The sequence below is a fragment of the Carassius gibelio genome, chromosome A18, assembly GCF_023724105.1.
Source record: "Carassius gibelio isolate Cgi1373 ecotype wild population from Czech Republic chromosome A18, carGib1.2-hapl.c, whole genome shotgun sequence".
In the NCBI taxonomy this organism is placed as follows: Eukaryota; Metazoa; Chordata; class Actinopteri; order Cypriniformes; family Cyprinidae; genus Carassius; species Carassius gibelio.
In genome coordinates this window covers 23,870,359-23,883,280 of record NC_068388.1, presented here as the reverse complement: position 1 = coordinate 23,883,280, position 12,922 = coordinate 23,870,359, and the positions used below count along the sequence as shown (strand labels likewise).

The 12,922-nt window shown below is 37.3% G+C and overlaps 1 protein-coding gene across 10 annotated transcripts in view; it reads left to right on the top strand.

The window, feature by feature from the left end:
• The window catches only part of LOC127934528 (protein Aster-B), a 125,611-nt gene extending 113,210 nt beyond the window's left edge, over nt 1-12,401 (top strand). For 8 of the 10 annotated variants that reach the window (XM_052531970.1, XM_052531968.1, XM_052531973.1 and 5 more), the window contains 16 exons: nt 972-1,056; nt 1,828-1,931; nt 2,011-2,106; nt 2,196-2,276; nt 2,793-2,908; nt 3,033-3,192; nt 3,267-3,459; nt 4,213-4,359; nt 4,753-4,871; nt 4,955-5,097; nt 5,192-5,295; nt 6,131-6,331; nt 6,425-6,515; nt 7,497-7,688; nt 9,138-9,261; nt 9,343-12,401. In XM_052531970.1, coding sequence (XP_052387930.1) covers nt 972-1,056; nt 1,828-1,931; nt 2,011-2,106; nt 2,196-2,276; nt 2,793-2,908; nt 3,033-3,192; nt 3,267-3,459; nt 4,213-4,359; nt 4,753-4,871; nt 4,955-5,097; nt 5,192-5,295; nt 6,131-6,331; nt 6,425-6,515; nt 7,497-7,688; nt 9,138-9,261; nt 9,343-9,432 — 2,046 coding nt within the window. In that variant the 3' untranslated portion in view covers nt 9,433-12,401. The remainder of the gene's footprint in view (nt 1-971; nt 1,057-1,827; nt 1,932-2,010; nt 2,107-2,195; nt 2,277-2,792; nt 2,909-3,032; nt 3,193-3,266; nt 3,460-4,212; nt 4,360-4,752; nt 4,872-4,954; nt 5,098-5,191; nt 5,296-6,130; nt 6,332-6,424; nt 6,516-7,496; nt 7,689-9,137; nt 9,262-9,342) is intronic. The other 2 variants (XM_052531976.1, XM_052531975.1) reach the window with 2 other exon arrangements.
• Nucleotides 12,402-12,922: the final 521 nt, after the last annotated feature.

Genomic DNA, 12,922 nt, shown 5'->3' with positions numbered 1-12,922 from the left:
AAAAATCTTATTGTATTTTATTTATTTACTCAATTTTATTTGGTAGAGAATTTTACACATTTTTATTTGGAAGAAATTAGTATATACAAATGTTGACACTGAATTGTCAGTTCTGTCTATATATACAACTTTGATTTTATATTTTTAGGATTATAATATAATATAATAATTAGACATAGAGAGTGAGTACAGGTTTATAGATGGCCGTGTGAACTGTAGATGATAAAAAGGATGTGATAAGGAATTATATTATATTATATTATATTATATTATATTATCAATTCTGTTTTTAAAATAAGAAATTAATGTGAACGTATATTATAAGCATAACAATTTATAAAATTATTATGTGTATAACACACAAAACACACTTTTAACTCAAATTGTTATGCTTATGTATTTATGGTTATTTATATATTTATTTTATTTATTTGCTCATTCATTCTAATATTGTAGAAATAAGTAAAAAAAAAAAAAAAACATTAAATGTTGACAGTGTCAGTACTGTTTATACAAGTAATGTTAATTTTATATTTTTGAACCGTAATCCAGTGGTTAAGCATGTGTTTCATTCTAAAGGTATGTATGATCTTTTGTTGTTGTTTTCTCACATCTATGGCAACAGTGTATCATCTTCTATTTTTCTTGTAAGGAATCACCGTTACCGTTTTACATGGTTGATCTCCAGACACCTTATCTATGTTGAAGTAATGGTCTTGTCTTTTCTCAGAGCATTTGTCTTTAAAGGCTGTTTATGCTCCGCTGCCAGGTGTATGTTCACTTATTAGCACAGTGGAGACTCCACAGAGGGAATGCACATCTCACGCTGCTGCACGGCAAAACTAAAGCAGCTTTTGCCTGATGATCAGCTGTGTGAGACTGGAATGGAATGGCTGTTTTTTTTTCTGAGTGTGGATGGATGTGAGAGTATGTGTGTGTGTTCCTCATCTACTGCTTTGTTTGTTTTGTAGGTCCTCAGTCCCACGTACAAGCAGCGTAATGAAGACTTCAGGAAGCTCTTCAAGCAGTTGCCAGACACAGAGCGTCTCATTGTGGGTAAGAGCTCTCATGTACTGAGTGTATTCATGAACAAATGAAAGACTTGTTTAAATGCAGTCACATTAGCATTTAGATTCAGTATTTGTTATAAGAGAGTGATAAAAATAAATAAATACAAGGTTTTGCAATTGTTGTTTTAATTGAAAGTCATTGTTTTTCATTTTAAACCCATTTTGTTCTCTTTGCTCGAGAGAAAAAAAAAAATTATGTTTAGATAGTATTTTTGCTTGACATCAGAGTTGTCGACTAGCTTTACTGACTGCAGAAATGATTTGGGTTTTTATTGATGTTTCTGTTGTTTTTTAGTGCATAAGAGCAAATATGATGAAGATTTTAAAGAAGTCTATTTTCTCTTAATGTACTAAAACCAATGTTGTCTTTATTTCTAGTAAGTAAACTAAATTAAGCATTAACAAACAAAATGTTATTAGTTTTATCTTAAATCATTAATTAAATTTATGCTGAAATTAAGTTGTAAAAAGTGTGTGCGCGTGCGTGCATGTGTGTGTATATATAAACAATTAATATATATATATATATATATATATATATATATATATATATATATATATATATATATATATAACATTTCAAATTATTACAACTATAATTAACTATTTAATAATTGCATGAAATTATTTTGTATGATTATTTTCTCCTTGTGTTTAGAACTAGATGGAAGTAAACTAAAATATTAGAAAACAAAATGATTCAACTGAATGATGTAACAGGAGGGGCATCTTTTGACCTTTGACCTGTTATTGGCAGACTACTCGTGCGCTCTCCAGCGGGACATTCTCCTGCAGGGCCGCCTCTACCTCTCCGAAAACTGGATCTGTTTTTACAGCAACATCTTTCGCTGGGAGACACTGGTATGATTTACAGTAACTCAGATTTTTGGAGCTACAGCCTGATGAGAGATCTGAGTTGTTCTGTTTCATGCGTGCGCAGCTTACAGTTCGGCTGAAAGACATCTGCTCCATGACGAAAGAGAAAACTGCACGTCTGATTCCCAATGCTGTACAGGTGTCCACAGACTCTGAGAAGGTGAGTCTTTCAGACAGTACAACATATTATTAACACAAGTTGTTTCTTTGGTTCATCACTCACTATCTCTGCTTTTCTCTTCCCTTCAGCACTTTTTCACATCGTTTGGTGCGAGAGACAGGACTTACATGATGATGTTCAGACTTTGGCAGAATGCACTGCTGGACAAGGTGACAATATGAACACATTAGTGTTTAATACCAAGTGGATTCTCAAATTGTTAAAAAGCAGAGGCCACTCAGAGAAGTTTAAGGCCCATTCACACCAAGAAAGATAACTATAACAATAACTATATTAGCATCCACACCAACACATTATTATAAATGCACTCTGTGATTTTGTCGTCTGCTGCCTTATAAACGCTCAATGTCTTTAAAGCAGGATGGATTCTAAGTAGAGTAACAGAAGTACAGGAAAGGTTATGCAAAGAGTTCTTATATGGACACGTTTGGGCATGTTTTATGCAAATGACTAACTTTGGGTACACAGTCACTCATTTCTGATACTCCAAAATCATCAGAACTTTAATAACAGTTGTGAAACATTAGAACGAGGTATTGTATGTGTGTGCCACAATTAAGCTGAATTTTGTCATGAAAGTTCTCTTGTGTGCATAAATGCACATAATCCATGCAATGATTATATATTAAGCAAATATAATGAATTGTGATATGCTCTGTGTGCAGCCTCTCTGTCCTAAAGAGCTCTGGCACTTTGTACATCAGTGCTATGGAAATGAGCTGGGTCTCACTAGTGACGATGAAGACTACGTGCCGCCTGATGATGATTTCAACACCATGGGGTGAGTTAAACATGCATGCTCTCTTAACTACTGCTCCAGAACTCAACATATTCAGATACGGCCTATAACAGATGTGAATGTTGCACAAATTTTGCACCTAAGTGTCCATGTTCTCTCTGTTCAGATACTGCGAGGAGATCCCGGCAGAGGAGAACGAGGTCAGTAATGATAACTCATCCAAGAGCAGCAGTGAGAACAAGCCAGACAACAGTTCTCCTCCGTCACACAAGAGATCCATCACACACTCCACCACTCCTCCCAGCAGCACTGATACACCACTGTCTGTGAGTATAAGCTCTCAGGCTGTCTTCACATAGGCCGTTTTAAGAGATAGTGTTTAAAATAATGCTGGTGTCAGTTTGATATTGCAGCAGAGGAGTATACAGACTGCCTTCCTTATGGAGATCTGCTGGCACTCCCTCTGCTGGCCGAGGAGGGGAACAGCGAGCCGGCAAGTCCTCTGGATCCTGTGCCACCACTGGCTCTCGACTTCAACGACAATGAGGATATACCCACTGATCTCAGTGATTCCTCAGAGACAGATGATGAAGGTTTGGGGGGGGGGGGGATCTTCTTGTTTGTTTATGTTTAAACAAATGTTGTATTCCTTATTTGTAAGTCTCTTTAAACAACAGATGTTTATATACTATCTATCTATCGATCGATCGATCGATAGATATTATTAAATAAAATATAAGAATTCAAATTAAATTAATTATTTAAATATTATTTAAATATTGATTTTAATTATATTATATTATATATTTATTGTATATTTATTATATGTTTAATTATTTCATTTATTTTCTTAAAATAAAATAAATAAAATATATGGGTGTGTGGGTGTGTATATAGATAGATAATATATTTAATTTTGCTTTTTATTAAAAAAGAGGAAAATAATTATATAATTAAAATATAATACTTAAAAGAATAATTAATTCATTAAATGAAATATAATAATTGAAATTCATTTAATAATTAAAATATAATTTAAATATGATTATTTTATTTAAATTATATTAATTTGTATTATATAATAATAATGAAATAATTAAAATAAAATAAATATTACGATATAAAGTGCACGCTTTCACATTATCAAAACCAATATAAACATGTTCAGTTTGGAAGCAGCACAAAGCAATATTGATTTTTACAATTAATCAATTAATTGTTATACCTTACTACACGTAGATTCATATTCTGCATTATTCTGAAAATGTGTTGTATAGTGAACAGTGTGAGAATCTACACATATTTTGATGCCAGTACTTGCTCTTTATGTTTGAATGTTTGTTAAGGTGATGAGGTACAAGCTTTCCACGAGGATCTGAACGGCCGCCAGTACATTAATGAGGTGTATAAATTCAGTGTTGATAAACTGTACACCATTCTCTTCACTGAGTCCCAGTTCATGACAGACTTTATGGAGCAGAGGAGATTCACAGGTCAGAACACTTCAAAAACAGAATTAACTTTAGATTATCTAAAATAGATCCTCATAGAAGGATCAAGACCATGAAGAGACTGATTTATCTGTAATCTCCAGCTCACTGCTTATTATAGTGCTCATTACAGTTACTTGTGTAAAAAAAAAAAAAAAAAAAAAAATCCTATTTGAGTTTACATTTCTTTATTTTATTATTTTAATTATTATAAATATATTTATTAATTTTTATTTTATTTTTACCTATTACCTACAAGCTATATATATATATGTATATATATATATATATATATATATATATTTTTTTTTTTTTTTTTTTATGGTTTTAGTTGTAGTTAACTATAATAACTGTTCTTCTGATATGCTTGATTTGGTTTTGCATATCTACTCACAGATGTGGTGTATCATCCTTGGAAGAAGGAAGTTGCTGGAAATCAGACCAGGGCCATCATGTACACAATTTCCCTGACCAACCCGCTGGCTCCTAAAACAGCTACAGTTACTGAGACTCAGGTTAGACTGGAATTCTCCTCGGTACTGTTTTTGTGTGGGTGTTTTATTTATGTATTTATTTCACTGTTACCTCTCTGAACCAGACTCTGTATAAGGCCAGCCAGGAGAGTGAGTGCTACATCATAGATGCTGAAGTCATCACTCATGACGTGCCGTACCACGACTACTTCTACACCCTAAACCGTTACATGCTCACGCGTGTGGCCAAGAACAAGTGTCGGCTGAGGTACGGATGAACAGGACAGTAGTTTTTCAAGGTCAAGGCCAAACAGAGAGAAGCAGGTGTGGATTGACAATAATGTGATTAATTCATCCGTCAGGGTTTCTACAGAGTTGAGGTTCAGGAAACAGCCTTGGGGGCTGGTGAAGGGCTTCATTGAGAAGAACTTCTGGAGTGGGTTGGATGAGAACTTCAAAAGCCTCGGTAAGACAGTTTCAGTGTCCATCCATTATGAACTCACCTACACCCATCCTTAGTTTCACAACCACCCAAAACCACCTCAACCTCAACCATCCTAAGAGCCATCCAGAAACAATATCAAGCTTCACCCAAAACAAAACTTGACCCCACCCAAAATAATATAGAGTCCAGCCAGCAACAACATCGAGCTCCATCCACAACAATTCTCAAGCCCCACCTACAACCATCTTGAGCACCGCCCACATCTATTTTCAATTTCACTCCACTTTTTCCATTAATCACTCCAACCCCAACATTAAGCTCCAACCACAACAATATTGAGCCCCACCCACAATAAAATGGACTTCCTCCCACAACAAAATCGGATTCCACACAAAACATCAAGTCCCAGCCATAATAATGAGCCCCACACATAATATTATACTCCATCCACAACAATGAATTCCCCCCATAATAATATCGTAGCTCTGCCCAAAACATCAAGCTTCAACCATAGCAATATCAATATTTAGCCCCACCCAAACAATACTGAGCCCTAAACACAATAAATATTGTAGCTCCAATCTCCATCCACATCATTAAGCTCCACCCACAACAATGAGTCCCACCTTCAACAATATTAAGCTCTGCCCACATCTATATTGAGCCCCACCCAGAACAATATAAATTCCCACCCGTTACAACATTGAGCCCCACCCAGAACAATAACAATTCACACCCACAGCCATCTTGAGCACCACCCACAATTTTCTTCCGCTTCACTCAGTGTTTTGCATTAATGTCCCTCCTTCTGTTGTGCAGAATGCTTTTCCACCACTAAAAAAAGTTATTTTAACAGAACTGGAGTTAGCAAAGATGGAGGACGCTGTAATGGAAAGCCACAGACTGTCTCCCAAAGCTAAAGCAGTGAACAACTCCATCCTAAGACGGAGAAAAAGACCCCCCGCCCACCTGCGCACAGCCCATCTAGATGAGACCCTAAGTCCTGTTACCACACCGACAGACGAGGAGGTCATCCACCGCATTAAACACGTGGCAGGTGAGTTCATGCACATCCAAATATAATCAAACATAAAAGATATTAGGTTTAAACTGATAAGACTTGTTGCTTTTTCATGTACTCGTCCTACAGGTTCCACTCAGACGAGACACTTTCCTGAGCACACACCAGGGGGCAGGATTTTCTGCAACCTCTCTAAACCACTCCTCATCATCAGCTTTGTGTAAGTAGTACTGTCTCTTTTAATTAGTACTGATGGTTTTGTTTTCAAATGGTTTTATTAATATGACTTAGTGACATTTCCTATCTTTTTTGTTTGCTTGTTTGTTTGTTTTGCCTCATGTGGTTGGCCTTAGGATCTGTATAAGGTACATTCCTTTACTGATGTCAAATGTATATCCATTTTACAAAAATCCCATCTCAGTGCCCTTCTTTAGTCCCTTTCACACTGCCATTCCGGCAATTACATGGGTAATGTGTCCTGGCAATTGTTGCCAGTGATTACCCGGAATATTTGCGTGCATTCACACACAACCCGTAAAGGTCCCGTAAAGACACGTGACATCAGGGTGTGACATGTAATGTACAAGTCGAAAACGCTAGGCACGTTAACTTTCACTTAAGCTGGCGAACGATCTCAGCGTCAGCGCGGAAAGTGAGGAACTAACTGCTTCGCCGCAAATGTTGATCTGCCTTCAAATAACTCGCTTAAAGAGTCACGTGATAACATGCGTCATCACTACGACACAGCCTTTACGGCATTAGTTCTGGCTTTTGTTCACACAGCGCTCGTTCCGGGACTGAACCTGGCAATGTTAATACTGTAGGTCCCTGACCTGGGACCAATCCCGGAATCAATCCTGGGACTTGTTTGCATTCACACAGAAGGTGACCCGGCAATGTTTCGGCAATTTTCCGGGTCCATCATGCAGTGTGAAAGGGGCTTTCCAGTCTTATGCTGCACTTCATTCACCACAACAAGTCCACTTTTCCTACTTGAATAAAGTCTATTTCTGTGGACAAAAGTAGGAATGTCTCATATTTGACTTTGACTGAAATGCAGCAAAAGTGTATCTCTGTGTGTAGCACATTTCCTTCCTCATCTAACATGCGATCACGATCACTCTACTCATCACAAGTCCAACGTTTGTCATTTTTTTCTTCACTGAATGTGTCCATGTGTCTGTTTGTTGTCTCTCTGCAGTCTGGTGCTACTGGTGTTTTTGAATGTGATGCTGTTCTATAAACTCTGGATGCTGGAGTATTCTGCACAAAGCTTCTCCAGCTGGCAGGGCTTACGCCTACATGAAAGGTACAACACGTGCTACAACTTCTTCACACCTACAACAATACTGAGCCAAGACCCACCCACCAACATCAAGACCCATCCACAATGGTATTAAACTCCACCCACAGCAATATCAAACTCCACCCTTAATAATGCTGGGTCACACCCAGAAAAGTGTTGAGCCACACCCACATTTGTGATCTCCATCCACAACACCAAGACCCAAACCATTTATATTAACCTCCACCCACAGCAATATTAAGCTCCACCCTCAACAATGTTGAGTCACACTTATAGCAATATTGAGGCACGCCCACAATGGTGAGCTCCTCCCACAAAAACAACAACCCACCCACGATGGATTGTGTCCCACCCTCAACAATGTTGAGACACACTTATAGCAATATTGAGCCACACCCACAATGGTGAACTTCTCCCACAAAAACAACCCACCCACCCACTATGGATTGTGCCACACCCACAACAATGTTAAGTCACACTTACAGCAATATTGAGCCACGCCCACAATGGTGAGCTCCTCCCACAAAACAACAACCCAACCACAATGGTATTGTACCCCACCCACAACAATGTTGAGTCACACATACCACAATATTGAGCCATGCCCACAATGGTTAGCTCCTCCCACAAAACAACAACTCACCCATAATGGTATTGTGCCCCACCCACAACAATGTTGAGTCACACATACCATAATATTGAACCATGACCATAGTTATGAGCTCCTCCCATAACACTAATTTGGTTGTTAAGTGGTGACCTAAGAAGAGCTGTTTCCAGGTCCAAGCCTCAACTCGCTTCACTTGAGAATATGACATCAGCAGCCATTTAGGAGCACTGTTTATTCATATTAAACATTTACTTACGGTGTACACTAAGCCTCCATGCTCAAAGCGTCCCAAAAAAAAAAAAAAAAACATTTTTATTTGTTTATTTATTATTATTTTCATTTTCTGGCTATCTGGGATTACAGTATGGAGTTAAAGGTTAGGATTATACTTTCTACTTTCAACTATACTTTCTCATGGTATCTGATAGAGCGTTTGGACACAGAAGCAGTGACATCTGCTCTCTATAGCTCTCGCAGTACTTTGATGTCATACATTGATCGGTCTGCGCTGCTTGAAGTCAAACACCTTATAACAGCAATGTCAAACCCCTCCCACAACATTGTTAAACTTCACTTACAACTCCTCCTAAACACCAAGACAACAATAAAAAGCTCCACCCACAATACCAAGACCCACCCACAATAATAGTTCCACCCACAACAACATTTATTCCCACCCATAATTCTGAGCTCCACCCACAGCAATAAACAGCAATCAAGCCCCACCCAAAATAATTCAGAACCACAGAAGTCACACCTACAGTTGTGATCTCCTCCCACAAAATCCCAAGAAAAATCCCAAGCACATCTGCGGATGTTTGGACTGCATCTAACCCTGCTGATTTTGAAATTTATAATAAGTGTCTATACATTCTACTTGACAGTAGATCACTTAGTGGTGGTGTTTTTGTTACCATGCATTTTAGCAGTAAACTGCCATCTACACAGATGGAATGGGCACAGCTCCTGGAGTCCCAGCAGCGCTACCACGACGCAGAGCTGCAGAAATGGAAAGAGATTATCAAATCTTCTGTACTGTTATTGGATCAGGTATATGATACGTTCGCATACACACTGAAGCGATTTGATTAAGCATGCTTGTAAAATGATTGCATATGTGTCTTCACATAGATGAAGGATTCCTTACTGAGCCTACAGAAAGGTGTGGGTCTGCGAGGTTACAACTCAGCCTCCGACGAGAAGAGAAGTCGATATCACTGACACTTACCCTCCAGGCCACCAGGGCGCGCTGTGCAATGTAGAGCCACTTATAAAAAACAAAAGGCAAAAAACAAAGCGCTGAAATGAGTGTGTACGACTATGCATACCAAACAAAAGAGACACTTGATAGAGACCAGAAGAAGAAGAGATGGACCAGAAACTCCATAGTAGACAGCAAATCCACAGTATGGGGCTGTGTCTGTCCCATGGAATTGTGGGACAGTTGAAGTCCGAATGGGCTCATCACTGTTCCAGCTTTCTTTCAGGTTCTTTCTGATGAAATTACAGTTTGCAGAGGAACGTAATGGACCTGAAGGGGGAAAAAAAAGAGCATGCTTTTTTGATTATTTTTCAGAGGAAAATGATCTTTTAGATTGGTTTTAAACTGTAACGACGCAGCTGCCATGTCCCTTTTCCTGTTTGTGGGAGCTTAATCTGCAGGAAGCATTATGAAATCTAGTTCACTCATGCTGTAGTATCCGGGCTGGTTTCCCTGATAATCCTGCACTAGAAATAGTTTCATCCAAAGGGCCATTCGCGCTAATAACAGAGACCTTACATTTCTGTGAAGCGTTGACCATTATGCTAAAGAGTTTTTGCACCAGAGAAAGAGTGTGAAAAGGGACACTGCAGCCAGGATGATGGATGAAGTTGTTAGTTTTTGATTACTAAACTGTGATATCTCCTGATTCATTTGAAGATGTAAGAATATGTCTGAAATATATATACTTTATTAGAGATTTAATATATATTTCATTATATAGAGAGGTTGTTGCAGATATTTATTGATAATTTATGTACATAGAACACTTATCAAAGCTCTAGAAAGAAAGAGTTTCTAATTATTCAACTGCGTTTTATTCAGCGACACGCACAAGCAGGTTTGAGACGTGTCCGTGTGAGTGCGTGCGTGTGTCGTAAGTGGATCTGTGTCTATTTTGGTGAATGTAAGAATGTCCCTGTGATGTTTTAAATCATTCCACTTGTATGTCTTGTGTCTTCCTCCCGGCACATGAAGCCAAACTGCCTTTTTCTTGCCCAGCAGCTCAGTCCACTGGGCATCTGTTTACACATCCACCTGGCTTCAGAAGGCTGAGTGGTCTAAAAATGACCATCTCAGCTCAACCCGAACTTTGTCTGCTGTGGCAGCATTCCTGATTTTATTTTGTTTGAGGTTAGAGTTTGGACCAGGAACAAGCACTGGACTCACTAACTTTGTGTTTTAATTTATCATAGCCCCTATTTTGTCATTTTAAATCAGTCAAATTAAAGAAAAGTTATGTGATGTGGTAATGATATATATATATAGAGATAGAGAGAGAGAGAGAGAGAGAGAGAGAGAGAGCACAAGTGCTCTATCCTAAACCAAATATTATAGATGGTAGAATTTATTTATACTGTATATAACATAAAATGCAACGATTGCCTTTTTATGCAGACGACATGAAGAGAAGCAGCACTTTACATCCAGGCGTTGAAGATGGAGAGCCTGATGTATGAAATATATGTTTCCTGGCACATTGCTGGTAGCACATACAGTATGATAATATTCCATCTACAAAACACATGAAGAGTTCAGATGCAAAAGCCTCTAAGTGCCATCTGAAATTTTCATCTAAAATTAGGATTTTTATCAGGCTCCTATATTTATATTCAGTTATTTCACTTTAATAGCTTGGAAAAGGATCTGCACATCACAATTAAAGTAAAATGACTCAACCTAAGCATAGGACCTTGATAAAAATCCTAATTTTAGATGAAAATTTCAGATGGCATTTAGAGGTTTTTGCATCTGAACTCTTCACATGTTATTGTATTGAATTTATGCAAGATGTTTTTCCCAGAACATAATCTGCTGTAATGTGATTTGAAATCATGAATCGTGTTCCACAGTCCAGCAGTTTTCGATTTGGATCTTTCAAATCCATCTTTAGTGTTGCTCTGAGCAGTGTTTGAATCTGGGATTTTATTCCAGAACGCAGCTGAACTACTGAGATATTTAACTGCGTATTCACTGTTCAGAATCGTCCCTCGGTTCTAATTCTTTTATTTTGGCATTAGAGTGCATCTGGATAGGTTGATGGGTGTGTATTCTGCAATATGGATTTGATCTCTCTTTTTTCACTATGTGTGTTTAGAGAAAAGATGAATTGGTTGCTCATGGTTTGGTGTTTTGTAACAGTAATTGGAAAAGTAAATGAAATCACAATCATGTTCACTGTACTGTATGTGTATAAGTGTGTGTGAATGCCTCGTGAAATTCTGTTTAATGCATTTTAAACACCACCTGATTTATTTTGCTATACACGAGTATACATTACTGAGTCCAACTGAGCAAAAAAATATAATTAACCTTCAGTCTGATTGTTTTTGCTCATATGCAGCAACTTCTTGTAATGTATCTATCCAAAGATTTAAATTTGCATTTTGCAACAGAAAAATATGTAGTCACTAAGAGATTTGGCTATTGAAATTATGCTGAGCATTTGTCATCAAGTATTCAGGCAAAAGAAAGATTGTTCTAAATTATATTTCAGATTTTGAGATTTTAGTGTCTACTGATGTCATTTCCACTGTACCTGTGCTAGTTACATGATCAATATGACAGTTTCCAGCAACAAACTGTCTCACTGTCTCTACTGTTATTTTCTTGAAAGTGTGCTGATTGATTTCCACTGATCTCCATTTATGGCATCCCATAACTTGTGTAGCAATGACTTACTGTATTTTTTACATCTTTTTAGAGCTGCATTTATCTCTACATCAGACTGATTTGTACATGTTCCCATATGCACAGTATGTATAAGACAATATGTGCAGTGTTCACTGAAACAAGCAGAGCTGTGCTGTGCACAGTTTTCCATTCTTCCAACAACTTTGTCTAATAGAGAGTCTGATTCAGTGGCTCTCGGGTCTATGTAGACAGATTACAAATAATAACAATAAAACAACACTGAGAAAATACCTTATATTATTTATCTGATGATTATTATTATTATTATTATTATCATTATTATTATTTACCATAGTAACCCTAGTGCAATTACTTTCTCCAATGCACAGTGTTGTAAGTCACAATGATTTCACAGTATGCTAATATCACATGCAATTGCATTATGCTTTTTGGAGTTTGCCAGAAGCTGAGTCAATGCATTTAACACCTCATTAAAAAAAAAAATCTCAATATTTTCCATACAACAGCAAACTATCACTCTAATGTCTAGCCACTAGATAGAGACATGACCCAGTTCTTTAATTATATAATTGCCAGATGCATCCTTATAGTCCTATCCAAATGTAGCAAACATCCAGCTTGCATCAGCACTGCGTTTTAAATCGATTAAATACGGATTTGTTTTTGATGAAATACCAGTATTAGGTAGAATGCGGTGAATGTTGAGAAAATCATATTCACGTACGATATATATATATATATATATATATATATATATATATATATATATATATATATATAGATAGATAGATAGAT